A 27259-nucleotide genomic window follows, 5' to 3' on the forward strand; every position below is an offset into this window, starting at 1 on the left:
ATGTCAGGAACATACCATGCCCACTACTGATGCTTTGAGGACTCACGATGGGTAAACAGGCACAGCAGGAGCTACCACAGTAGACAGTTTTGCTTATGAGAAAAGGAAATGGGGTGAAAAAAGGTATGCAAAAAAATTTTCCTGGAAGCAGAGTTAGCAAATTCTTGACCTTGGAGGGGGAATGGGGTACCTTATTTCATAAACATCTCATATCTAAAGGTCTACATTCAATTAAACATTCCACTGTCCCCAGACAGGACCAGGCACAATTAAAAAAAAAAAAGCATAGAAATCAAATGAAAGTTCAAAAAGTGAGAATCCAAAACTCTGTAGCAGACAAGGGGTAAGGAAATAACTGGGGATGGGTCTTTGTGAAGAGGTACATGGACGACTGTTTAAATATTCAGGAAGCAGACAGCCTGCTTCCGATGTTTGTAGCTCCCATCCAGATGCCTGCCTAGGGTTGTTTCTTGCATTTCTTTCTTAGGGCTCGTATGCAATGAATCTTCCTTACCAGCCTTGCTTCCCCAAGTTCGCTACATCTCCCACCCTACACAGTACCCCAGATAGCACTTCTCACTCCGTGCTAAGTTTCTTCTCTACCACATTTCTCCCACTCTGCTCTTTGCTTCCCAGATCTTCTCACCTAGGCCTACTTTTTTCTCTCCTGCCTTTTCGATCCAACCCCTGGGCCCCTCATTTTTTTTGTTCAGGGACCCTCTGTACTGCTCCTGTCCCTCTGTTCTACCCTAGCCATACCCCCACGGAGGAGCTTCGCTCATGCCAGCTCCTGCCTGTCCTCAGCCTTCTGCCTTGATCCGTCTCCCGCCTTTTTAGGGCCCCCAGATCCCTGTTACCTCCTTCTCAATACTGGGGCATCAGGCCAAACTGCCCCGAGTCAGCCTCCGCCCCTTGGGCCCCAGCCCCCGCCTTGCCCCTCTCCGAGCCAGCTTCCCCCGCCCCCGTCCACGTCTCCCCTTCACTTCAAGCCCTAGCCCCTCAGGCCCCGCCCCCGCTGCCGAAGCCCCGCCCCCGCTTTGCTCAAGCCCCGCCCCTCACTTACCTGAGGCGTCTCCGCGCGCGCGCAGGCTGTGAGGGGTGGGGGAGAGGGGACGGTGATCGGGGAGAGGGAGGCGGATTGGCGGGGGTCCCCCACTCTGGCCCGGGTGGCCCAGTGCGGGGGGAGTGGGGTCACTGAGGCGGCGGCAGCCAGGCCGCAGCCAGGACCCGGGCGCGCATCGGCGGCGGCGGCTCCATCTCCATCAGCGGCTTCACCTGAGGAGGGACCTGCCCCCCCCCACGTTCCCCCCCATCACAGCCGTCCCCCCCTCCCCCTAACAACTTCCGGTCCCACTACCAGGCGACAGGCGGCGTGGCCGAACACCGAGCGCCCCCAAGCCGGGGAGACTGCTGGGGAAAAAAGGGAGAGGAAGCTAGGGGAAAGTAGCCGAGCGCCGAAAGATCCAAGTCCAAAAGGCGCTGTCGCTTGCAAAGTGTAAACTCAAAGACTGCCCCTTCATCTACATCTAATTTGCAAACTAGGTACACATTGGACGCCCCACGTGCCGTGGTACGTCTGCTCCTAGTGCCAAGTTTTGTCTTTGTACCTCCTAAGACAATATTGATTTTAACCTCTTAGCATTCTTTGCCTTTCCTGCTAAGTACATAGGAATTGTGGGGGAGGATTTGAGTGTACCAAATTTTTTATCATCTCCTCTTTGGGTATCTTGAGGTTAATCACCTAGGCATTGCTGCATATGCTAACAAACCTCAGAGAAGGAAGCTCCATTTCTTTACTTCCCAGAGCCTGCTTCCATTCTCTCCTCCCCCCACCTTTTGTTTTGGGCTAGTCTGACTGCTCATCCCACTACCAATGCAGCCTCCCTCGTGCAATATATTCATTCCCCAGGTGCAAGAGGCCCCAGAGTCATAATCTTAAAGAGACACTTTATTGATGTATTTAGAAAATTAGAATTATAAAGGGAAAAGATTGGATTCCTTGCTCTCCTGACAACTCTCTGGCAATCAGAGAAGCAGTAGAAAGTAGCATATAACTATTAATACTTTTCTTACACATGCCACACACATTCTCTGAAGAATCCAAGAAGAAAAGCAAAACAAGGCCTTGATGGTGATAGTGGAGGTGGAGTGGGCAGAGAAAATAGTGCTTGTCTCCAAAATTACTTTTCTCACTTCTAGCCCCGTTTCAACAGCTGCCACCTCCTGGCACAGGGTCAGAGGCCAGAAGGGGTATGTAACATAGTATCCAAGGAGGGAGGTTTTCTGGTGGAAATGTCCAATGTGTGTACCTGGGTATGGCTTAGGAAGGCCATACCTAAGAAGTAGAGAGGTGGGAAATGTTTTCCTGAAGCAGTGAGGCCAAAGGGTGGGGAAAAGGGCTGAGGTGTTTCTGGGGTGTAGATGGCTCTATTCCATAGTCTCATGAGGCCACATGGACGTGGACACGATGCCAGGCATTGCTGAGCACACCTCGCAGGTTCCAGATTGGGGCCACAGTGTCTGGCTGGACATTGTAACTGTCATCCACAGCCTTACAAACAATGTTCAATTCCTTCTGCCCAGCTGGCACAATGGCTTGCAGCTGCCATAGACGCCAGGCCCACGCCTTCCTGGGGCACTGTTCCTCTCCATCCAGCTCAGCTGCCTGCCAGGTTAGGCCCCCATCCAGAGACACATCCACCCGGATCACAGCTCTGCCACCACCACTCCATGCATAGCCCTTGATGGTCACCTCCCCTGACTGTACAGTCTCCCCATCCTGGGGCTCCGTGATGGCCGACTGAACAGGAAGTTCCTGAATAGATGGAGCTGAGTCAAAATCTACAGTGTCCCAGTCCACAGATGGAGAGAAGCCTTTGTAATCTCGCCGCTGCCAGTGGCTGTAACTTTCCTCTGGCTCCACACTCACTCTGCCCAGCCATTTGACATGGCGGGCACCCACCACACCAGGAACCACCACCCGCACAGGGAAGCCATGGTCACGAGGTAGAGGCTGCCCATTCATCTCATATGCCAGCAGGACCTCAGCTTCAGGGTCCATGGCCCGAGCCAGAGGGATAGATGCTCCATAGGTAGTCCCAGTGGGGTCTGAGTCCAGTCCCTCAAAGCAGACGTGGGCCTCGGTTTCACACAGTTTGTGACCAGCCTGGGCTAACACATCACAGAGCCGTGCCCCAGCCCAGCGTGCAGTGCTGATGGCCCCTGTCCTCCACTCCAGACCTTTTACTTCTTTGACCTGAGTCATCTCAGAGCGCCGGTTACCAGCACACTGCAGAGTGACTGTGATCTCATGCTTGGGAAACTTATACAAGTCATCCAGGGACAGAGATAATGACTTACTCCCAGGATTCCCTACTACATGCAAACGATAGGTGTCTGGGTCCAGGTTAGGCACAGGCAGATGGTTCCGGGTAAAGAAGATAGGATTGGGTGTGATGTAGTTTTCTGTCAGCAGCTCAGGGGGGGGCTCTGCATTAAAGGGGCGTTGGCTGTTGACCTTCAGGGCTGGGTGACGTATAGGATCATCAGCATAAGGGTCAGAGGTCTCCAAGGTGGAGGGTACCTTGTCTTCAGGGTTCAGCTCCCCAATCTTGTATTGAGCCAGTAACTCATGCACATGAGACTGGTTGTGAACAGCATAGAGGGCCCAGAAGGGCTCTAGGGGGCCCCCAGCTGCTAGCATCAGCTTTGATGGACCTCCTGGGTGTAGGCCCACAAATTCTGTGACATCAAAGACCTCATAGCCCAGAGTCACCCATATCCCAGTCTCAGGGCTTGTGTGGGAACTCACTTCCTCCTTGGTGTATATTCGTGGTGACTCCTGAGCAGCCTGCAGGCAGGGGTAGGGTGAGGCAAAATGAAACAGAATATTAAGTAATTGGCTGGGCATGGTGACTCACACCTGTAATTCCAGCACTTTGGGAGGCTGAGGCAGGAGGATCGCTTGAGGCCAGGAACTGGAGATCAGCCTGGGCAACATAGTGAGATCCCATCTCTACAAAACATAGAAGAATTAGCCAGGTGTGGAGGCAAGCGCCTGTAGTCCTAGCTACTCAAGAGGTTAAGGCAGGCAGATTGCTTGAGCCAAGGAGTTTGAGGTTACAGTGACCTATGATGATGCCATTGAACTCCAGCCAGTGACATCTGGGTGACAGAGCGAGACTCTGACAAAAAAAAAAAAAAAAAGACATCACTCTAGTTCACACTGACCCAACCCAGAGTCTAGACCACTGGGAACTGAAGGTGGCAGATTCCATCTCTACTCTACATGAAGACAGTGTCACCATGAGCTCTGTGGTAACAGCAAGAACGTGGGTCACAGCCTGAGTTGCCTGTGGAGCTTATTAGGACTCCTTTTTTCTCACAGTGAAGCCCTTTCCCTACTTACCCTACACCGATGGTCATGATAGGCCAACATTGCACCGAGACCTAGTAGGGTCCCCATGACTCTCCATCCCCCAGTGCCAGAGTTATCACCAGAGAAGGTGAGGCTGGGGCGCTGGGGCTGAAATGAATCATTTGTAGAGCAGGCCTGAATGCAGAGCCTTGAGGGGGTTGACCTGAGTCTGGAAGAGAGAGAGGTCTTCTTAGTAGCACATAGGGTCATATGAAAGGGCCAGTGAACACCAGAGGTCTACCTCTCCCTGGTTGGCCACTGTTTCCTTCCTGGAACTTAGTTTCTCCAGGGATAGGCAGGACAACTAGGATCTGGCTTTCCCTTTTCTACCTGGCCATTCTCTCAACTATCTCTCTTTTATCTGGCAGGTAAGATAAGGTATCATAAAAATACTGAGGGTAGGAGATAGGAGCTAGGAGGCAAGTCCTGGGATGGGAGGGCCTACCTGAAGGCCTGTCGGAGCCCGGAAACCATAGCTCTGTGCAGCAGCAGCATTGTGGCAGACCTGTAGGAGGAAGATTCTGGGATCAAGATAGGAAGACCCTTAGGAGGGGATATTAGGGAGGCCAAAGGGAATGGGTGGGAGAAGACACAGAGGTCAGCAAGGAGCTTTCTGGGCAAATGGGGAGACTTGAGACTGGGGGTCCAAATGGGCCCTTAGAGAAAACTTAGAGCACTTCAGAGCCAAAGACTGTGCTGACAGGATGGCAGGGGATGGGGAGGAGGCCAGGTGCTTCTAGAATCACCTATCTTCCATTCTCCACTCTCTACTTTGTCCACTGTAGAGAACAATGCATGGGGCCAAGAGAATAAAGGGAAGCAGCCAAATTTCTACTGTCCACTTTGCCAGTTTTTTATTTCTGAAGTTAACAGAGGGCAACTGAGCATTAGACTGACTTAACCAGGGACAAACAAGTGAAAAGAACAGCCTAATTGAGTGAAGAAGCCAGATTCTGGAGGCAAACTAACTTGGGTTTGTGAAACCGGATCCTGCCATTTATTAACCAGCCCTATTCCCTGGGCAACATACCAAGTGTCTCTGAACTTGCATCCTCATCTTGGAAATGAGATCTAGCTAACAGAGCTGATAAGAAAAGTAAGCAAGTACCGTAGTCCCCCTTTATCTGCTGGGGATAAGTTCCAAGACTCGCAGTGGGTACCCAGTGGATAGTACCAAACTCTCTCTATATTATGTTTTTCTATATACATACCTGTGATAAAGTTTAATTCATAAATTATGCACAGTAAGATTAACAATAACTAATAATAAAATAGAACAAGTATAACATTATACTGTAATAAAAGTTATGTAAATGTGGTCTCTCTTTCAAAATATCTTATTGTACTATATTCACCTGTTTTCCAAGTGGTTGACCATGGGTAACTGAAACTGAGGAAAGTGAAACTTCTAATAACATTATCTTGAAGGCCTTTTGGTCTCCTCTTCTCCCTCCACCCACCCTAAAAAAAAAAAAAAAATTGAACCCAGCTAGAAACTGGACCCCAACCAGGTGCCCCCATCAGAATCTTATCTATGCCATTGTAGTGAGCTCAAGCAATTGAGGAGTTAATGGCCAGGGTGTCTGGGGATGGGCTGAAGGAAGATAATTTTTCTGCTCCCTGGTCTGAGTTTCTTCCTCACAGCAATGGGCTTAGCACTGACCCAGGAGAGGCAAAGTGGCCAAAGTGAGGAGAGTTAAGAAGTGTCCCAACTGTTAATGAGATGCTGGAGAACAACTGTGTGGCAGTGGGTGGGTCATGGATAGGGAGGCAGAAAACCCACCAGGGAGATGGGATTAGGAGCAGTCTTCACTTTACCCCTGGGCTTTAGGACCCTCCCTCTCCCTGCCACCTACCTCAATCCCAGCAGCCTCCTTGAAGTACACTGGAGCAGTGCAGGTAGGGCTGACTTGCCGGTGAGCTCGGTCAGCCCAGAATCCCAGGTTTGGGATGGGCGACCTTTTGCTGCAATACAGAAAAGGCACCGTTGGTGCAGGTAATGGCTCCTGACTCCCAAGGGGCACTTTGGATAGGAGGATATGTCCGGCATCCAGGCACAAGCAGCAGGCCCTATGCCACTGTCCCAGCAGCTAGCACAAGGTGGTCTTGTAGGAACACCCCAGGCCCCTAAGAGCACCCAGACAGCAAGAGCGCAGGCAGGTACTGGTAGTTTTATTGTCCTTGAGATTCGGAGAACTGCTGGGGGCCAAAACCCTCTCCGCCGCCCCGCCGGACTGTCCTTTAAGACAGTTTCGGTCTGTCGTCCTGGCTAGCAGAACTTCCTCCTCCTCTTCTCTCCCACCCTCAGCCCGCTTACCCGGTTCAGCGTCCTCGCTCTTCGGTGTCCTCACTAACGCAGTTTCATCGGCTACGCCGGCGCTCGCGAAGGGGCGGGGCCAGCGCGGAGATGTCTGGCCGGAGGAGGGAACACTCACGCCCCTCAGCTAGTCCCCCATCCATTGGCGGGCCCCGGGCCGCCCCAGCTGCTGTGCCCACCCCCTGGAACCGAGGCAGGCGGGGCGCCACTAGGGCTCTGAGCTGAGACTGGCTCTTTTTGGTATCACTCTGGATAGACAGCAGTTGAGTTGATTATAGCCCCGGTCGGTGCTCGAGGAATGGGATGCCCACTGATGTTCGGAACTCGAGCAGTGTAAAGTGAGGACTCCAAAACTTGCGCTGGGAGAGGGGCGACTTTGAGACGCCCCCGCCCCGCCCCTACAGCCAGCGGACAGGAGGCTGAGAGGCCGCAGGTGCGTTCCCTGGCGGAGGCCTAGGGATATAGCCGAGTTTCTCCCGGCGGAGGAAAGCTCCGCTTCTACCCAGTTTTTGACAAGTGTCTGTGTTGCAACTACAATATCCCTGTTTGTCTTTTAGGGAAACCAAGGTCAATCGCTCAATTCTCATAACCAGGAATGACAGCAGAAATGAAGCCTAAAATAGTGGTTCCAAGAATTCGAGATTCCTTGAATTAGTCGAATCTCTTCCCAAGTTATGGAACCAACAATGAATAGCATCTTTTACTTTGCATAGTCATTAAAAACAGTCGCTCTTTACCAAGAGCAATGATAGTTTAACAACCCAAAGTATGAAAGTTATAATCTCTTATCTCCAAGAAAGGGGCACCAATAGAATAAATTTTCTATTGCCCTTTTGTCATTTGACGCGGGACTAAAATTTATCAAACCTAGGGTCTGATCATGGGCAAATGTGTCCATACACTGCCCTCTAGAGACCAGAGGGTTGAGCTACATTTTTTTTTTTTTTTTCAAGACAGCCTTGGTCTATAGTCCTGGTTAGTGCAGTGGGGTCATCATAGCTCATAGCAACCTCAGATTCCTGGGCTCAAGTGACCCTCCTGCCTCAGCTTCCCGAATGGCTGGGACTACGAGCACGCCATCACGCCCGGCTAATTTTTTTCTATTTTTAGTAGATACAGGGTCTTGCTCTTGCTCAGGCTGGTCTTGAACTCCTGACCTCAAGGGATCCTCCTGCCTCAGCCTCCGAGAGTGCTAGGATTACAAGTGTGAGCCACTGTGCCTGGCTGCTTGAGCTACAATCTTAATCAGTTTAAGTGAATGTCTTCACCTTTAATTTTGGAAGATCATTTGCCTTTCCTTTCTGCTGTCCAACTAGAGCTTTTTACCAAGAATCAAGAAGCCTGGGGAGGGAAGGTAGTACACTAAGAGATAGAAGGAAAGGGGAACTGACAGTGAAAGGTTAATTTTGGCTCTACACTTTGGAAATGAAAAGGTTTCCAACCTGTGTACAATTAAATCATTGGAGAGGACAGATGCCCGACCTATCCTACCATTTATTTAAAAAAAAATGTTCAGCGTTCAGCCCAGGATACAGAGAAGTCAGTAAGTCAGTTAGGGATTGTCTAAAAGCCACAGGATGAGATTCTTTCCTAATAATAGTGTTACTTGGCTGGGCGCGGTGGCTCACGCCTGTAATCCTAGCACTCTGGGAGGCCGAGGTGGGAGGATTGCTTGAGGTCAGGAGTTCGAGACCAGCCTGAGCAAGAGTGAGACCTCCGTCTCTACTAAAAATAGAAAGAAATTATCTGGACAGCTAAAAATATATAGAAAAACATTAGCCGGGCATGGTGGCACATGCCTGTAGTCCCAGCTACTCAGGAGGCTGAGGCAGAAGGATTGCTTGAGCCCAGGAGTTTGAGGTTGCTGTGAGCTAGGCTGATGCCATAGCACTCTAGCCTGGGCAACAAGAGCGAGACTCTGTCTCAAAAAAAAAAAAAAAAAATAGTGTTACTTGTGTGCCACACACGCTTTACATATTTGACCTTTATGCCTCAACTTTTCTTCATTTTACTGATGAAACGAGGCACGAAGCACTAAGTAACTTGATCAAGGCCAGCGGTGGGGGTAAGTTGACACAGATGGGACTGGAATGCCAGGTTTGTGTACACCAGTTTTCTTTCTTGTCTTCCTTCAGATTCTTTGGAATTTAAAACTCCTGCAACCATAGCAAATCTTTTCTGTTTCTTCCCCACCTTTCCCCCTTAGACTGTGATGGACTGAGGGCTTGAAGTACAGTAGGAGTCAAGAGCAGATCCAAGGGAAATTTTCCTGTTGAGGTGGAAGCCACATGATCAATCAAAAAAGCTAATTCAGTGATTTTATCTTAATTTTTATAGGTCATAGACCCTTTTGAGAAACTAATATAGCAATGGACCCTAGAAAAATGCACATAAATTTTTGCATATTACTTCAAAGGATTCACAAATACCACCTCCTCCCACCAATCCCATCAACGGGCCCAAAGATCCATAGATCACACCCCACACATATATACATTCTTTTAAGAGGGCCTATAAAAATAAAATAGGGTCAGATTTGGTGAGCTATCTAATAGCCTTCAAATAAGGGTAATTGCCATAAAAAGCCTATTTTCCAAATTGGATTTTTTTGCTGTTCAACAAAAGATTAAAGGGAATAATGAGGTTTCAAGATGCAGGGGAGGGTAAGTTTCTGATTCAATAAAACATTATTGGGTGCTCTTTCTTCCAAATTCCTAGCATGAGACAGATAAACAGCAAAAAACAAAGCAACACTCCAATGCAATTTTTTCTTTCTTTTACTTACATTAAATACATCGGTAAATCAGCAGTCGCATTCTGTTACCACGATTGTTACGTTGGGAGAGGAAGAAAGGCAAATGCTTTCTTAAAAGCAAAAAAAAAAAAAAAAAAAAAAGAAAAGAAAAAGAAAGGAAAAAAAAAGAAAAAAGAAAACAAAAACCAAAACATGACATCCCCATCCCCCTAAAAAACTGACCAGAAGAAAAAATGAAGAGCTGGGAAATAAAAAACGAAGATCCCCAAGCCCAACAGAGCTCAAAGGCAGAAGAGCTGGTAGGAAGTAGAGGGAAGGCAGCAGATAGGCCCAGAAGCTAAGGCCAATCCTGTTTCTGTGGGGGTTCGGGAGGGGAGAAGAAGCCTGGGGAAATGGTTTCCTGGCCCCAAGGCAATAATATATCTTCACTCCTGCTCCATGGGGAAAGCTGCACAGAGAAAGAACTTCATTTCTAAGAGACTTAGAGAGCCATCCTAGTTCTTCCACTTGTAAAAAGGAAGCACTGGGTGCTTTGGGGGGCTAGTGGATTCTGGGAAAAGGAAGGGGAAAATGTATGTGTGTTTCAGGGCCATGGGAACTAAGGCTGCCCCTGGAAAAGGAAAGGAATTGAGGCCTAAGTGGAAGAACCTAAGCTGGGTCCTTCAGAATCTCAGCTTTATGGATTTCTCAGCTGCTCTGGGACAGAAGGCAGTCTGTAAGCCAAAAGGGCAGAAAGGTTCCAATCCTAAGTCACTGTGACTTCTGTCTTTCCCCAATTTTCCCAAAACTCTGAGCTAGAACAAGAAGGAACTTAGAGTTCTCTCTTGCCTTGATGGCTTCCCAAAGACATCCTAAAACACCTGATGAGGGATATGAAGAGAGGCTAGAGATTTAGAAAGGACCAAGGTCCTCTAATGATATCAGACAGTTGTGAAGTACCTCCAGTGCTAGTCATTCCCTGTCCACAGGAACAGGTAGTATGATATGAGGGGGCTACAAGGAGGCCTCTATGGTACTAGCCCCTAGTGGTACATGGAATAAACCACTGGCTGCATGGGGGGATAAGGATGGAGGGACTAAACTCAAGCTACTAACAAAGGAGAAAAGAAATAGGGCCTGATGGGAGGCAGGGGACAGACCGGACTATATGGTGGGAATAAGATCATACCTATTTACAGAGAAGTAGAAAAGACATGGTAATGGATATCAAATTGAATGTGAACCCTGGGGAAGAACAGAAAACTCCTCCCTTTTGCCTGACCTCTTTACTCCCCTACCTTGGCCTATGCTATCCTGAGACCACTCCCCAGTTGCTTAATTTTCCAGGAAAGGCAAACCTATACTCAAGAGTTAGGTTGGCAAGAATAGAGGGTTAAGGATCAGATTTGGAGGAAGCTAACAGTGGAGACTGGGCTTGAGTAGCTGCCACTTGTACTTTTCTCCATAGCCCCTCTGAAAACCTCATATATACCCCTCAGGTCCCATTTAATTAAAAAGAAAGTAGGAGGGCAAGTAAATCAATCAAAACCACCATAAAACAAATATCCCAACTGAATTACCATCAGTTAAAGTGCAAACTTCAGGGGGATATGGTGGCTGGGGCTGAGACCATCTAAAGGCCAGAGGGGGAAAATGCATATGTATAAATCAGAGGATGGATATCAGAAACTGGTCCCCCCTCCAATTATATCACAGCAGAGCCAAAGACGCAGGCAACCAGTGAAGATTCTTTGGAGGATTCTGGGGTCCAGTCCCCACTATAGGAGAGAAGCGACCTAAGAGGCTGGGTGAGGGCCTTGTGCCAGCTGGGCCTTGGAAGAGTTCCAGAGCCACAGATGACACTGTACCTCCACCTCCACCCAGCTAGCTAACAACATAACACCCACCTGGTGCCTGAAAGCTTGCCTCCCCATTCTCACCTCTACCTAGAAATACCCTCCACAAGGCTGACTCATGGATACTGCACTGTTTTCAAATATGAGAAACTCCAACCCAATAAAACCAAAAAAGAAATGTTTCCTTACTTCCTCCTGCTCTGAGCTTTATTCTCCCCTAGGGCCCTTTAACGTAACTAAACTGGAAACCTCCTTCCTCAGTTCTTGTGTTCACCACCTTCTCCATCCTGGGGAGAAGAGGAAAACAGGATCAAAAACAGGGATTGACCAAAAGTAGGAGGGGGAAGGGGCAGGAGACGAAAGTGTTTTCTGAAAAAATGGGGAAGAACACTGGGGAGAAGGAGAAAAGATAAGTAGGTCACTGTCTTGCACCTATAATACAAAGTGAAGAAAGTTTGTTTTGGGAGGTAAGTCCTGGGGGGAGTTGACCCCCAAGCCCCAGAGTAGGGGGTAGGAGGCCTGTGGCAACAGCTGCCTGGTGTTGGTTGCTGAAGCGTTAAAAAGTGCCATGATGGAGCTGTCAGGAGGCAGCCCTTGGGAGCCAGGGCTCGGTGTGCTGTTACCGTAGGGGCTGTGTGCTGAGGGGTGGGGATGGAGGTTATTTCTTAGCTCTCGTGCTAGCTCCATACTTGTTCGCTGCTAGCCACCCCCTCAGTTGCTACAACACTGGCTCTTGTTCTGCTGAGACTGTTCATGAAGATCCACACCCCGGCTTCGGCCTGCTGTGCCCCCCAGATTCTGGGGTTCACTCTTTGGCAACTTCTTAGCTAGAGATAAAAAGAGAAGGGAAGAAAGTATGGTAGATTTCACTCAACCCCCACCCCAAAGGCTATTGGGTGGGAGAAAAGCAGAAGGAAAGGGGAAATTCAAGAGATTAAAAGAATGTTCTGAAGAGGGGAGGGTTCATTGTTTGCAAACTACCTTGGCCACAAGGGGGCTAAAGCTGCAGCCAAGGATGGAGGTCCCAACAGAAAGTTATTTCCATATATCTAAAATTTTTAAAAGAGGACACACTCCCACCTATCCTTGACTTGGGTTAGTGATGACTTTGCCTATAGATAAGGGAAAAAGATAGGAAGCTCTCAGGCTGCTCTGACCTTACCTATTGCCAGGAAGAGATCATTCACGTTCATAGCAGTCTTGGCTGAAGTCTCCATAAACAATAAGCTGTTGTCATCTGCATATGCCTGGGCCTCCTGCAAGGGGTTGGATGTACTGGTGTTCAGAATATAGGAGGGAAACAAGTATTGCCTTTCCACTCTCATATAGGACCTAGAGCTAGGTTCCCACCCCTTAATTAATGCCCCTTTGAGCCAGCTGGCCCTAGATCCATAATTGAGTGACAACTCCCTCAAGATAAACCCATGTCCACTCAGCCCAAAAAACAGATGTCAGGAGTCTTAATTATGGGGGAGAGGGTAAGTTGGTGGGGGTCTTTTGGGTTCTGACACTTGAATGGTCCCTTACCTCAAATTTAATTGCTCCCTCCTTCCTGTTTTCACACTGGTACCCCCACAGCTGGTACTTCCCTACCCCTCTGCTCTGGAATTTTCTTCTGACTCCTCTAAAATCTCCTGGCTGTCATTAGTGTCACAGCGTTGCTGTATTTAACTTGGTGTAGAACTGGGGAATGAGACAATGAATGTCCTTAGATGAGGTTTTCAAAGAGGACTGGTTTGGAAAAAAAGAGGCCCCAAGTACAGAGGGAGTGTGTTAGGGAGGGACTGTATGGGCCATCTTACTTCATACTCCACCATGCGCTTGTTGGCCAGATCAGCCTTGTTCCCCGCCAGGGCAATAACGATACTGGGACTTGCCTGTCGCTGTAGTTCCTTTACCCATGTCTTTGCTCGGGCAAAGGTTTCCTAGGAAAACATCAGGAAGAGAATGGGTAGTTTGTAATGACTGCCAATCTACATCCATCATCTTTAAAACCTAGTCTTAAAACTTACCTCTTCTAGGCGGCCTTTCCTCACTGAAACCATGGGTCTCCAATAATTCATTATCTCTGTCTTCTTGGCATTTGGAAGCATAATTTGTATGCTAACTTGCTATTTCCAGAACCTGTTTTCTCTCCCCCACCTAATTTAATTCCTATACATATAAGCAAGAACAGTCTTCTTAGCCCACTTACCTGATTAGTAATATCATAAACCACGATTGCAGCTTGGGCACCCCTGTAGTACATAGGGGCTAAGCTGTGGTATCGTTCTTGCCCAGCTGTGTCCCAGATCTCAAACTTGACTGTTGTATCATCTAGACAAACGGACTGGGTGAGAAAGGCCGCTATGGATAAGAGAATGGAGGGGAAGAAGTTGTAAGTGGGAGGACGAATGGGAACACCCCACTCCCCTTCAAAATATCTCTACTCTCACTCTAAGACCAGTCACCACCCAGGCTACTCAGCTACAGGAAAAGGTTCAGCGTTCTCCTTACATATAAGTCTTGGAACCAGGATTAAGCCTGCCCTTGGGTAAGTCATTCCTGTCAAAAGTTTCTCTGGCTAAGGAATGGGGCACATCATAAACTAAGAGGGATAGAGAGAAGAACTGGCACTTATACCAGAGTTATCCTTCCTCTATCCAAAATAGAGGAATAACAAATAATGACATAAACAATAAGCTTCTTCTTCTTTTTTTTAATAGCCCTGGGAGGAACTCAGCGCCGCAAGTGTGTTCGAAGCATCGATGATCAGTGTGTCCTACAACTATAAGCTTCTGATAAAAGTCACATCAAGAATTTTTTTTTTTTTTTTTTTTTTGAGACACAGTCTCGCTCTGTTGCCCGGGCTAGAGTGCTGTGGCATCAGCCTAGCTCACAGCAACCTCAAACTCCTGGGCTCAAGCAATCCTACTGCCTCAGCCTCCCGAGTAGCTGGGACTACAGGCATGTGCCACCATGCCCAGCTAATTTTTTCTATATGTATATTTTTAGTTGTCCATATAATTTCTTTCTATTTTTAGTAGAGATGGGATCTTGCTCTTGCTCAGGCTGCTCTCGAACTCCTGATCTCGAGCGATCCTCCCGCCTCGGCCTCCCAGAGTGCTAGGATTACAGGCGTGAGCCACCACACCTGGCCTCACAACAAGAATTAATTAGCTGGGCACAGTGGCAGGCACCTGTAATCCCAGCTACTTCAGAGACTGAGGCTGGAGGATCGCTTGAGCCCAGGAGTTCAAACCTAGCCTGGGTATCATAGCAAGACCTAGTCTCTATCTGCTACAGGTCCAGGAGCACATTCCCAAGCTGACTAATAAAAGGGGGAAGGAATAATATGGGAGTTCTCATAAAAGATCCTTTATTGAATTAGCACCCTGTTTTGGGATAGTGGCAGAGAGAAGGTAGCAAAGGAGGGAAAGGCAAATGCCCTTTATATGTTGTATAGTTCTAGCCTCTATTTTACCAGATATGTACATCAGAATCACCTAAGAAGTTTTTCCAAACACATATGCCTATGCCACTGCCACCAACCTTACCCTACCTCCAATACTAATCAGATCTACGGTGCAGCCCAAGCATGCATAGGTTGAAATGCTCCCTGGAAATTCTGATGTACATCTTTGATCATGAATCACAGCTCAAACCAACTTTTATATGCTCAAGATGACAGTCAACTGACTTCATTAGGATTAAGAAGACAGAGTGGGAGAAGGAAGACAGACAGATAAAATATTAGTAATTTTCTTTGTGTGCAGAGGTCAACATCTCTTCCAGGAAGCAAGTGGATGCACATATTCCTGCTTTTTGGCATTATGGCTGTATTTTTCTTTTTTTCCTTTTTTAAAAATCATTTCTTTTGTTTTTATATAGAATTTCCATTCCTAGGGGAAAGAATGGGACTAAGAGGGCCAGTCCCACAATCATGTCCTAGATCTCCTTTCAAAAGCCTCATCAGGCCAGGTGCAGATGCTTGGGCCTATAAGCCTAGCACCTTGGAAGGCCAAGGTGGGAGGATTGCTTGAGGCCAGGAGTTTGAGACCAGTCTGGGCAACACAGTGAGACCTTGTCTCTACAAAAGATTTTTTTTTTTAATTAGCTGGGTGAGGTGGTGCGCGCCTGTGATATGAGCTTACTCAGGAGGCTGAGGTGGAAGGATCGCTTGAGCCCAGGAGTTTAAGGGTGCAGTGAGCTATGATCACACTACTGCATCCCAGCCTGGGCAACAAAGGAAGACTGTGTCTCTTAAAAAAAAAAAAAGAAAGAAAAAAGAAAGCCTTATCAAGTATTGAACCTCTTCTTTTCCTGAGGTACTCACCTCCAATGGTACTCTCCTGGTACTCATGGAACTGCCCTTTGACAAAACGTAATACCAGGCTTGACTTCCCCACTGCAGATTCTCCCAGCAGGACCAATTTGAACTGGCATATTTTGCTGGCCTGGGGCTGCCCATTGGGCCTGGCTGTGCTTCTGCTAGTCATGGCCAGATTCTCAGAGTGGGAAAGGGTGGAGGGAGGGGGATGCCGCAAAGGGGGGAGGGGGAAGGGGAGGGGACTTCCAGGCTTCAACAATCCTGCAAGGAAAAAAAATGGCTACAATTAAACACAGGTCCATTGAAGCTGCAATCGCTTTTTAAAGGAAGGTCAGAATCTCTGCACTTCCTTGCTCCTATGAGGACATAGCTCTTGTAATCATCCATCATTGAAAGGTTATACTTCTGAGAAGTTCTCAGGCAGCTGACCAGTGGTAAGAGTGGGGCAGTAAAGTAAGAACTGCTTCTGAAGTAAAGTTTGCCTTACCACATAATCTCCAACTGTCAAGGGAGCTGAAATGGAAAGACTAAAAACTGTGAGTTTTTAATCCCCCATCAATTCCCCACCAGGTCTTTAAAAAAAATTTTTTTTTTGAGTCACAGCATATTGATCAACCATCAGTTGGCATACAGAATAATCAGATCCACCCACAGGTACCCTAGACCCCCAGTATCTGCTTGGTATCCTAGTGCTGTGCTCTTTTTTTCTTTTTCCTTTTTTTAAGCTCTTTCTTAAAATGAGAGATTAACTGTAGGGGTATGGGATAAGAGTCACCCCTCCTAAGGGTAGAGGGCTAGCTTCTGGTTCTGTATCCTTCATATATGACCAATCTTTCTAACAAGAAATTTCTGAAGATTTAATCAGAGTCCTATTGCCAGAAAATCTATTCTCCCTCATTTCTGGTTAAGGTGAAGAGAGAAATACAACCAACAGATCACATTCAGTAACAACTCTTTCACTTTGTTCCTGCCACCTCTCCAGGTCTGAAAGTCTATCAAGTCTGAGAGTAAGCTTGACCTACTCTCAACTTGCAGCTGTCTTGCTAGTGCCTAGGGATTAGATTGCCTTCCACACCAAAGGGGCCTAACAACTATAGCCTTCCACATTAGAGGCAGAGAAAGATACGTATACCTTCTAAACACATGTAAGCATCTCCAGAGGATGGCATAGGGGATAAGTCTGCAAGCAATCAGTATTTGATGAAAGAATACACTGAATCAACTCCTCTACCTTCTAGGAGGGCTAAGAAAGCTGCTGATGAGGGAGGGAACAGAGAGAAAAGTTGGGACTTTTGAGATTTTCATCATCCAAATCTGACTATATTTCATCATCGTGACCCTTAAGGGAAAGTAAGGAACTATGAAATTCAAAGAGCAGTTATAATAGGCAGAGCATGCAAAAACCTCTCTCTAAAACCTAAGCATTGCTTGAGTCGTACATTGTTCAAATTAATCTTTCCCTTCTCCAAAGTTAGTCATAGAGACTCTACGGGCATCATAGTCTATGGCATATGTGGGGAAACATTATTTTGTCACTCTAGTTAGTGGGTTTGGAGTTAAATTGGAGTTAAAAATCTCAGCAATCCTACTTACTAGATAGTAAAGACAGAATATCATACAAGAGGCAATACAGAGGAACAAAGTCCAATTCTGAAGTCTAATTCTCTGGGTATGTTTTCCAGTTCTACTTCTTAGCTGTGACCCTTGGGGAAAGTTATTAAATATATATGTACATTTGTTTCCTCATCTGTAAAACGGGATAACAGCCTTATAAGCACCTACTTCATAAGGTTGTTGTAAGGATTAAATAATACATGCAAAGAACTTAAATATTTGATATGAAGTGCTAAATATTAAGCTACTAGTTATTATTAATATGACATCAAGAAAATTTCTCTACCTCTTTGAGCCTTACTTTCCACCTTTGTGGAATGGAAAAATACCACCCTCATAGAGTAGCTATGAGGAGTAAGTGAAAGATGCATTTAGCATAGTGCTAATAAATAACAGCTAGGTATTCTTATTTAGTGGCCCTGCTTTTGATGATCCAGAAAAGATCAAGTTAATATATTAAAGGATGGCCGGGTGCGGTGGCTCATGCCTGTAATCCTAGTACTCTGGGAGGCCGAGGCAGGAGGATCGCTTGAGTTCAGGAATTTGAGACCAGCCTGAGCAAGAGCCAGACCCTGTTTCTACTAAAGATAGAAAGAAATTATCTGGACAACTAAAAATATATAGAGAAAAAAATTAGCAGGGCATGGTGGTGCATGCCTGTAGTCCCAGCTACTTGGGAGGCTGAGGCAGAAGGATTGCTTGAGCCCAGGAGTTTGAGGTTGCTGTGAGCTAGGCTGATGCCACAGCACTCTAGCCCAGGCAACAGACCGAGATTCTGTCTCAAAAAAAAAAAAAAAATATATATATATATATATAAAGGACATATAAAGGATATCTCAGTATGAGTTGTTATCAATATATTCCTAAAAAGCAACCATGATATAAAAGAGGTATAAAGAAAGAAAAAACAAAAGGGTAAAGAGGAAGTTAGCAAGAAATGAGACAGGTGAGAACTTAAAGTCCCAAAGTAGACTAGATTAATACAGAAGAATGTGACAAATTACTCTGATCCTACTGGGCAGTGGTACCCAACCTTTTTGGCACCAGGGACTGGTTTCATGGAAGACAGTTTTTCCACAGACAGGGATGGGGTCTTGAGGGAATGGTTTCAGGATGATTCAAGTGCATCACATTTATTGTGCAGTCAAACTTCTCTGCTAATGTTTTTTAAATTTTTTTTTAATTTCAGCAAATTATGGGGGTACAAATGTTTAGGGTACAAATGTTAATTTAATCTGTATTTGCAGCTGCCCCTTAGCACTAGCATCATTGCCTCAGCTCCACCTCAGATCATGAGGGATTAGATTCTTATAAGGAGTACCCAACCTAGATCCCTCACATGCAAAGTCCACACTAGGGTTCATGCTCCTATGAGAATCTAATGCCACTGCTCATCTGACAGGAGGTGGAGCTTAGGTGGTGATGGGAGCATGGGAGCGGCTGTAAATACAGATGAAGCTTTTCCTGCCGTTTACCACCTACACTGCTCCCCTGCCACCCACCCTCCCACCTGCTACTCACCTCTTGCTGTGTTGCCTGGTTCCTAACAGGCCACAGACCAGTGGCCCAGGTGTTAGGGACCACAGCTACAGAATACTACTGGGTATTCTGTAGTTCCTTGGGCCAGTGAATCCTAAACATGCAGACACACATGTACCATTTTAAGTTTTCACTGGTCTATCATGAATCGATCAAAATAAAGATGATATAGCAAGTTTTTCATAATGCTAAATTTATTCAATTTAAAAGAATATCCTTAATTATGAGATTTCTAACTTCATACTTTCTTAGTATATCAATTTTCTCTGGAAGGATAAGGTGTGATTTTATATATATGGAAAAACCTCTAAGACCTATTGTTGGCTGGGTGCAGTGGTTCACGCCTGTAATCCTAGCACTCTGGGAGGCTGATGTGGGAGGATTGCTTGAACTCAGGAGTTCGAGACCAGCCTGAGCAAGAGTGAGATATTGTCTCTACTGAAAATAGAAAAATTAGCCTGGTGTCGTGGTGTGCGCCTATAGTCCCAGCTACTCAGGAGGCTGAGGCAGGAGGATCGCTTGAGCCCAGGAGTCTGAGGTTGCTGTGAGCTAGGCTGATGCCATAGCACTCTACTCAGGGCAATGAAGTGAGACTCTGTATCAAAAAAAAAAAAAAAAAAAGACCTATTTTTTTTTTTTAGTTATTATTATTATTTTTTGAGACAGAGTCTCACTCTGTTGCCCTGGCTAGAGTGCCGTGGCATCAGCCTAGCTCACAGCAACCTCAAACTCCTGGGCTTAAGCGATCCTACTGCCTCAGCCTCCCGAGTAGCTGGGATTACAGACATGCACCACCATGCCCAGCTAATTTTTTCTATATATATTTTTAGTTGTCCAGATAATTTCTTTCTATTTTTAGTAGAGACGGGGTCTCGGTCTTGCTCAGGCTGGTCTTGAACTCCTGACCTTGAGCGATCCTGCCACCTCGGCCTCCCAGAGTGCTAGGATTACAGGTGTGAGCCACCACGCCCGGCCAACAGGGAATATATTTTAAAAAATAGTTTTCTAAAGGAAAAATAAAAACCCCCAAATTTAAATTAATTGGTCCATGAAATCCAAAATTCTGGGAACCATTACTGTAAGAGTCAGTATTAATTAGCCTCTTAACCATTAGTTGCAGTTCTTTAGTTGTTCTTCATCCTCAAACTTTTAGAGTCATGTTTCTCAAACTGTGGGCTGTAAGCCAATAATGACCTTAAATCACTTGTTGGATCATCATCAGTTATTAAAAAAAAAAGATACAGAACAAGAAATATCAAGTACATGGCAAACAGTAAACATAAGAATCATTTTGATAGTGGGCCTGGTGGCTCAGGCCTACAATCCTAGCACTTTGGGAGGCAAAGGTGGGAGGATCGCTTGAGCCCAGGAGTTAGAGACTAGCCTAGGCAACATAGTGAGACTCTGTCTCTACAAAAAATAGAAAAATTAGCTGGGCGTGGTGGCACATGCTTGAAGTCTTAGCTATTTGGGAGGCTGACGCAGGAGGATCACCTGGGCTTGGGAGTTTGAGGTTGCAGTGAGCTATGATGATGCCACTGCATTCCAGCCCAGTAACAGATTGAGACCCTGTCTCAAAAAAAAAAAAAAAAAAAAAATCATTTGGTGAAAAATGTTTCACTTGTGTGTAGGTGTATTTTACACACATCAAGTTATGACATAAATTTTATATTTTATTTTTTTTACTATGAGTCATGATCAAAAAAAGTTTAAAAAACACTGCTTTGGAGAGGCCTGACACTGAAAGATGTGTTAGTAGGGATGGAAGGAAGTTAGTCTCTGGACAGCCTATAGCTATAGTTACTACTAAAATTCAGATGAAAGCTGAATGACAGTTCTCCAGAGGTCAGAGGATTCCACAACCCTGCTACTAAGGTTAGGGAGCAATCATGAAAGCAGAAGAGCCAACCAAGACAGAAACAATTTTGTGTAGTAGTAAGGGCTTTGGAATCAGGCAAGTTTGAGTTCTGTTCTCTGCTTTGCCACTTAACGCACTATGATCATAGGCTACTCTTTTTGCCTTTCTGAGCCTCAGCTTTCTTATCTGTAACGATCTTTGGGAAAGAAGGGGATTGGTGAAAGCAGCAAAGACCACAATGTGAATTCACTTCTAAAGTTCTGTGACTGGGTTGAAAGTCACATACTGTAAGAAAAAAGAAGAAATAAAATAAAATAAAAACAAAGCTCTGTGTATATTTAAGAAACTTGCTTTTCTTAAGGCATCTGTGAGGATGAATTATTTCTAAAACATTTTATATTTATGTGTATTTCATGATTATTTCTCAGCATCTTTGAGGATGATTTCTAAAAAGGTATTTATGTGGTACTTCATATACACTGTCTCAAAGGAAAAGAGGATAGGCCATCATAATGCTAAACTTTAAAACAAAAAACAGATGACAAAATAGGAAAAAAGGACACTGATAAGTTAGCTGATCAAGTTTTCTTTAGGTGACATACATATACTATACTCTCAAGAAACACAGGAAAAGTTACTAGTTTTAACCTTAGTCCCTCACATTTTTACATATTTCATCCTGATCCAAGGGGCAGATTAAGCTTTAATGTTACTACTCTACAATATGAAAACATGGGAGTTAGAATGGACTGAATTCTCATGGCTAAACACAACATTCTAGGCCTGGGAAAACAGCAGGAGATTGGGGGAGTGTGAAGATAGGAAATAGTCACAGACACACTTAGGTTGCAAAGTCCTTGTCACTAACCCCCACAGAAGGAAAGTCAAGTCAGAGTCCAGACACAGCGAACTTTCTTACTACTAAGCAACCTTGGACTGATTGTCAGAGATTAGTAACTACTGAGTTAACCCTAATATGTAACCTCAAGAATAGGTCTTGGCCTTCCCTGTTCACGGTAATTGACGGGCTACAAATCTCTAAGCCTTCATCTTTAATTTCACGTTTATAATGTTATCATTTTTTAATGCAGTGGACTCTCAAAAGATCAGAGGTACAGAAATGAAATAATACATCTAAGATTCAATTGATTTCTTCCCTATTCTGGTGGTCATCTTTTTGCCAAGAGCTGACAATGGCTAACGACCCATTCAAAGAGCAAAAAAATAAATCACAGCAAACCAGTCAAGTGGTATGATGAGTATTACCTTCAAACCTGAGGCAAAAAAAGGGAGATGGAGCAGGTTATTCTTCCCTTTAACCCTTTCAGCTCAGAAGAGAAGAAATCTGATTTAACTTCCCTTAAAAAGTACAGCTCCACAAGAATGGCTTATCAAATGACCCATTAACTAGGGAAGATTAAGGCCTGACCACAGGTCAGCCCACTGGGGGTGGGGCTTGGGATTGGAGGATGTTTTTTAGTGTAGGCAGCTCTCTCAAGGAGGACAGGCAAGTAGGCATAACAGAAAAGGTCCTTAGCCTGCCAATCCCAGCTAGAGCCAGACTTCATTCCTCAGGCCCCCTTCCACTTGCTAGCTTTGAGTTCCTATACCAAATACATATGAAGCCTTCAAAAGTCTATCACCTATCAATAGAGACAGAGTTCCCAGTATATATAGCCACTGGAATCTAACCCAGTCCCAAATGTCAGCCCTTTAAAGTCAGTTAACCAGATAAGAGCCAGTCTAGAGGTCATCTAGTCTAGTTTCCATATTTTACAGGTGAGGAAACTGAGGCACATAAAATTAGTCAACTGGTCAGGTGTTACCATAGAGCCAGCTGCTAAGTAGCAAATATAGGACTCCTAGTTAACTACTCCTGCCTCTTTTATACCATTACACCTCTTAAGGAAACAGGAAATGATGAATTCTGAAGAGGGCACCAGGACTGGAATAAGAGGTTAGACTGGATAGAGTTTCTGTCTTTATTCAGTTTAGGTAATTACTTGCTTTGAGACTAAACACAAGTTAGGAAGACCCAGGCCTTCTCTGGGAACTGGGATCCAGTCCCATATCCTTCTGACAGAATGATTAATTCATCATTACTCCTCTCTAGAAGGCCTTGACCAACTCCTGCCAGGACAGTTAAAATAGAAGCAATTCAATGGGAGGCAATAGGGAAACACATGGTAACTTTTGCAGGATTCAGTGGACCTTGGGATTAATGTGACAAATTTACTAAATAGGGAAGATAGGGCAGAAACCAGTAAATACCCTTCATTTCCCCTCCAACTTTGTTTAGCCCTAACTCTCCAAAATCTTGAACTGACAGTTCCACTACTTGGCTCAGCTCTTTCATTGTGGGTGTGTTTTTGTTTTTGTTGTTGTTGTTTTGCTTTTAAGAGACAAAGTCTCACTATGTTGCCCAGGCTGGTCTCAAACTCTCAAACTCCTGGGCTCAAGTGATCCTCCTGCCTCAGCTTCCTGAGTAGCTGGGACTACAGGCTTGCACCACCAAACCTGGCTTCTTTCATTGTGTTGATCCAGTGTTATCCAATGAGTCACTGAATTAAATGAGAGAGTCCTTCCACTTCCCTCACCCTCTCCCTTATATTTCTCCCAGAGGCAAAAAGAATACTTATCTCTTATCAGCATGGTAGTACAAACTCCCTATTATTGACCTAGGAAAGATTGGAATGTCCTTCCGTACTTTGTCTGCTTAGCAAAATCCTAAGGTATCTCAAAGTCAAGCTCAAATGTTACTTCTGTAAAACTGCATAATTATCCTTTCACCCCAGTAGAATTCATCATTCCATCTTCTAGTGTCTCATAGGGTCCCATAGTATTATTTATGACTGTACTTCTATCATGGCATTTATCACATTATATGAATAATTGTATCTATCTGCTTAACTACGAACTTATTAAAAAGTGGGACTATTTTTTTTTTTATGTCTTCTTAAGTCTTCAGAGCAGAGCACAATGTCCAGTCCCTAACAGGTTCTCCCTAAATTAATTAAATGTAAGTAATCCTGCTTCCCAATCAGCTCTTCCTCTTCTGTGCCCTCTGGATAGATTTTACTCAGTTCCATTTGGGAATGTTTTTAATAGGCCTCACAGAACCAATTCTCACCTTGGCCCCTTTATGATCTCCCTTGGATGGAGGGCCCCCTTGGGACCCAGCCCACAAGGTACTGTTGCAACTCACATGGGCTAACTGCTTTTCCTGTCACCCAGTACTGTGCCTCAGATGGCCTAATCACACCCAATATGTGGCCCTCCCATCCGAACACTGAGGCAACTGTAGCTAAAAACAAAGTTCCCTGAATTTTCAGTTAATGTTAAGTAGTCAAAAAGCTTTGGATCATAATATATTAATTCATGACTTGAGAAACACAAGAAAGGAATTTATACCACCACAGAGCCGGGAGAAACTCTGAAAATGTACCCACTGCCCCTAAACAGAAGCTACAACCTTGCCCAGAAATCTGCCCACACTTTGCTCACCTGGGTGGCTCCTTATTCAGCTTCATTACTGTTCAGTCAATGACTAAATTTTTCCTAAAATATTCGTGGGAAATGGGAGTGTAATATGTAGGGTTTTATGGTATCCTTCCTTTCAAACCGTTTCCTTATTTTAAGTACATTGTCTCACACTTTGGTTACTTTCCAATTTGAAATGCTTTAGGATTAAGGAGCAAACTATACACTTGCTTCTCCGACCCTATGCCTCCTTCTGAGAAGTCAAGTTTATATCAATGCACACAAACATGCAAGGTATAGAAGAGCAATCCTTGCTCCTAGGTAAAATAATAGAAGATATGAGGTATGTTCTGCATTAGGGACTGTCCAGGGGGGAAAAAAAAAAAGATATGACGTATGACTTCAAGGGCAATAGGAGAGCCCTCTTTCCAAATAAGGGTCTATGTTTGAAATTTCATATTGATAATTTCACTCCTTAGCTCCCTCTTACGATGTAAAAACCCTTGGAAAAATTAACACTTTAAGTGATTATATGTTATTTACACCTTAGTATGGAGCAGATCCTTTCTTGAAGGTAAGCTTTCATTAAGGGGAAGGTAGAAAAACCACAAAGGGATGTACACAAGAAATGGACAGGATATGACCAGGGGTTAGAGAATGGCAAAGACCAGAAAGGATTAAAACACACACACACACACACACACACACACACACACACACACACACACACACACACACATACCCCTACACAACTTTCTCTAGGACTGGCTTTGCAGGTAAGAGAAGTTCCTTGGGGAGACAACATTTGAGGTTTCTGATGGGTACTAAACAAAGGCTAGACACATCAGAGGACTTCTAAAGCCAGTAAAGACAAATTCAATTAATAAGGTGGCAGTATGAAATGCCCCAGCTGTACTGACTCTAGAGGTCACAAATTCCTCACTTTAGCAGAGATGGCAGTAATGGTCCCAACAAAATGTTTCTTTCCTACCCATAAAAGAGAAAGTTTTGTCCATCTATTTGGGCATTTCCTAGAATATCCAACACACAACTAGGGTGTGTGTGTATGTATTAAAGAAGGTGAATGACAACCCATAGTACAACCCTCTGCTTTTCTGAATTTGACAGAGGACAAAATGAACTGTGAAAGGAGGACAATAAATAACTGAGTATCATTACGGAAGGGAAAACTGTGGAAAAAATGAAAGACTAGAGTTTGGTGAGAACATGAAAACAGAATTGCCTTTGGGTGGCACATCCCCCAAAGCAAAGCAAGATGGGTCTGATCTGCTGTTTCTCATCCCTGACTTTCTTAAATGAAATATAATGAGCGAGGTATGTATGTGTGGGAGGATTTACACTTTTTATATTTCTGTACAGCTTAAATATTTAAAAATATGTACATATTATTTTTATAATTAAGAAATGTATTGATAAAAGACATTGGTATAGAAGGGAAAAAGGAAGAAGTACAATATGGGACAATCCAATAGGCTCCAAGCTACAGGGGACTAAGGTTAGCAGACTGTCAAAAATATATGTGGAGGAGGGGACTCTATCTACTCCTGTGCTTTAGTAATTGATTTTCTTTTTGCCATTCATCCCCTTCCCCAGATACCTCACAGTTTGACGTAACTTTCTAATAGCAGAGAAATCTAGGCTCCTGAAGAAGTAGACAAAGAGCAAGGGGTGATGCCAACCTTTTGGAATGAAATTTCTCACCCTTCCCCAAATCTCTTCCTCAGTGATATCACCTCATAGTTCCAGACTTGGCTAACTCCATTAACTGCCTGGGAAATACCACAAAAGTTTCACCAACTAAGCTAAGAAAGTCTCTTGATGGCTGAGGATCTCAAAGCCCCTTTCTCCTGTGCAGATAACGAAATCATTCTCCACTTCTAAGTCAGAGATATAGTGTTCGCTATAGACCACATTATTAAGTGGGAAAGTGGACAAAACATCCCCCAAATCTAATTTCTCAGCACATGAAACAGTGTAACAAGAAACAGACTGCAGTATAGATCAGATATGAGGTCAAGAGAAAGTGCAAGGGCTGAGTTTGGAGCAGCCAACAGTCATAGAAAAAAATTAATTTACTTTCATCTTCATTCCTACCCTGGGAGTACCAAAAAACTTCAAATTACCACACCTAGACGCTAAAGGGAACAAAAGACCCAGAGCCTCTAGTCTAGCCTACCCTTCAGCATTCCCAGAAGGGCCCATAACCGATACCAGGCCCTGCTTCCATTTCATCAACTACCTTAGTCTTCTACATTAGTAAGGCTTTCTTCACTTTCCCCAGTTCTCCCTCACTAACCCAAATCCCTCTCAACACTACAGCACCTTCAGTTTTTATAATAGCCACTTTCCCTGAAAAGAATGCCTTTTACCCAACTAAAAACCCTTTTCAGGCCATTCCAATTAGGCAACTCTCCAGAGATCCAGCCCCGGTTATCCTCGGGGCCCGGACGTCAGGTTTGACCCCTCCTCACCTCCCGGCAAATAGGCTTACCTCACCCGCTGCCCCGTCCCTTTCCCCAGCTCCTCCCTCTTCAGCGCTGCTTAATGAGGCCTGCCCCTGCCCTCACACAAGCTCCGGGCCTCCGGCGCCCGGCCCCCGGCCCAGCCGCCGCCAGAACCAGCCGCCTCCCCGACTTCCCAACTTCGGGGTCCCAGCCCGCCCGGTCCCCTCCTCAGCGCCCCCATTAGGCCTGCCGGGGCCGGCCCCCTTCTCCCCTCTCCAGCGGGCCACTCTAACCCCTTGCTGAGGCCCAGGCCCGCCTCCGCTTTCAGGTCAGGCCATTCTCATCTCCTGGGCGCCTCTGCCCCAGCCCTTTGAGCTTCATCGGCTCGGTACCTGGGGCTCCGTCTCCCCCGTCGGCCCCAAGCCTGTGTCGAACAGACAAACAGCTGCAGCTCAACCAAACCCTGCTGCCCCTCCTTCTCCTCCTCGCCCTGGGCGGGGGCTCCAGCCAATAGCTCGATTACCCGCCTACCATCGAGGGTGGGCTATATGTCCACTCATCCGCCAATCCTCTGGAGAAAGGCGGGTCTCTTGGGCGCTGTCACCAACAAGTACGGGCAAGAGACCGGACGGGCGGATCCCCAAACCAATAGATGGAGAGAAAGGTTGAA

The 27259-nt window shown here is 45.5% G+C and overlaps 2 protein-coding genes across 5 annotated transcripts; both read right to left on the reverse strand.

Moving 5' to 3' along the window:
- Positions 1-1930: 1930 nt before the first annotated feature.
- On the reverse strand, positions 1931-7381 carry SUOX (sulfite oxidase). Of its 4 annotated transcripts, XM_045553694.1 has the most exons (5): positions 6735-7381; positions 6274-6382; positions 4863-4922; positions 4409-4586; positions 1931-3850 (listed from the first exon to the last, which is right to left on the reverse strand). In XM_045553694.1, the coding sequence occupies exons 3-5, from the start codon at positions 4910-4912 to the stop codon at positions 2441-2443; spliced, it is 1638 nt and encodes a 545-aa protein (XP_045409650.1). In that variant the 5' UTR covers positions 4913-4922; positions 6274-6382; positions 6735-7381; the 3' UTR covers positions 1931-2440. The 4 variants fall into 4 exon arrangements, with proteins under 4 accessions (XP_045409650.1, XP_045409647.1, XP_045409648.1 ...); XM_045553691.1 differs by lacking the exon at positions 6735-7381 and having other exon boundaries at positions 6274-6726; XM_045553692.1 differs by lacking the exons at positions 4409-4586; positions 6735-7381 and adding an exon at positions 5773-5878 and having other exon boundaries at positions 6274-6726.
- Positions 7382-9493: 2112 nt separating this feature from the next.
- On the reverse strand, positions 9494-27104 carry RAB5B (RAB5B, member RAS oncogene family). The gene is made up of 6 exons (XM_045553696.1): positions 26982-27104; positions 15640-15894; positions 13519-13670; positions 13127-13249; positions 12487-12580; positions 9494-12151 (listed from the first exon to the last, which is right to left on the reverse strand). The coding sequence occupies exons 2-6, from the start codon at positions 15800-15802 to the stop codon at positions 12036-12038; spliced, it is 648 nt and encodes a 215-aa protein (XP_045409652.1). The 5' UTR covers positions 15803-15894; positions 26982-27104; the 3' UTR covers positions 9494-12035.
- Between the last annotated feature and the right edge of the window lie 155 nt (positions 27105-27259).

The sequence above is a fragment of the Lemur catta genome, chromosome 6 (assembly GCF_020740605.2).
Source record: "Lemur catta isolate mLemCat1 chromosome 6, mLemCat1.pri, whole genome shotgun sequence".
In the NCBI taxonomy this organism is placed as follows: domain Eukaryota; kingdom Metazoa; phylum Chordata; class Mammalia; order Primates; family Lemuridae; genus Lemur; species Lemur catta.

Excerpts from the sequence above, each read along its gene's own strand:
- SUOX (XM_045553691.1), bottom strand. The coding sequence starts at position 6,467 with ATGCCGGACATATCCTCCTATCCAAAGTGCCCCTTGGGAGTCAGGAGC. Across the intron at positions 4,923-6,273 it reads AGGAGGCTGCTGGGATTGAG|GTCTGCCACAATGCTGCTGC; the intron begins GTAGGTGGCAGG and ends TTCCTCCTACAG. Across the intron at positions 4,587-4,862 it reads GGGCTCCGACAGGCCTTCAG|ACTCAGGTCAACCCCCTCAA; the intron begins GTAGGCCCTCCC and ends TCTCTCTTCCAG.
- RAB5B (XM_045553696.1), bottom strand. The coding sequence starts at position 15,802 with ATGACTAGCAGAAGCACAGCCAGGCCCAATGGGCAGCCCCAGGCCAGC. Across the intron at positions 13,671-15,639 it reads CCAGGAGAGTACCATTGGAG|CGGCCTTTCTCACCCAGTCC; the intron begins GTGAGTACCTCA and ends TCTTATCCATAG. Across the intron at positions 12,152-12,486 it reads TGATCTCTTCCTGGCAATAG|CTAAGAAGTTGCCAAAGAGT; the intron begins GTAAGGTCAGAG and ends TTTTATCTCTAG.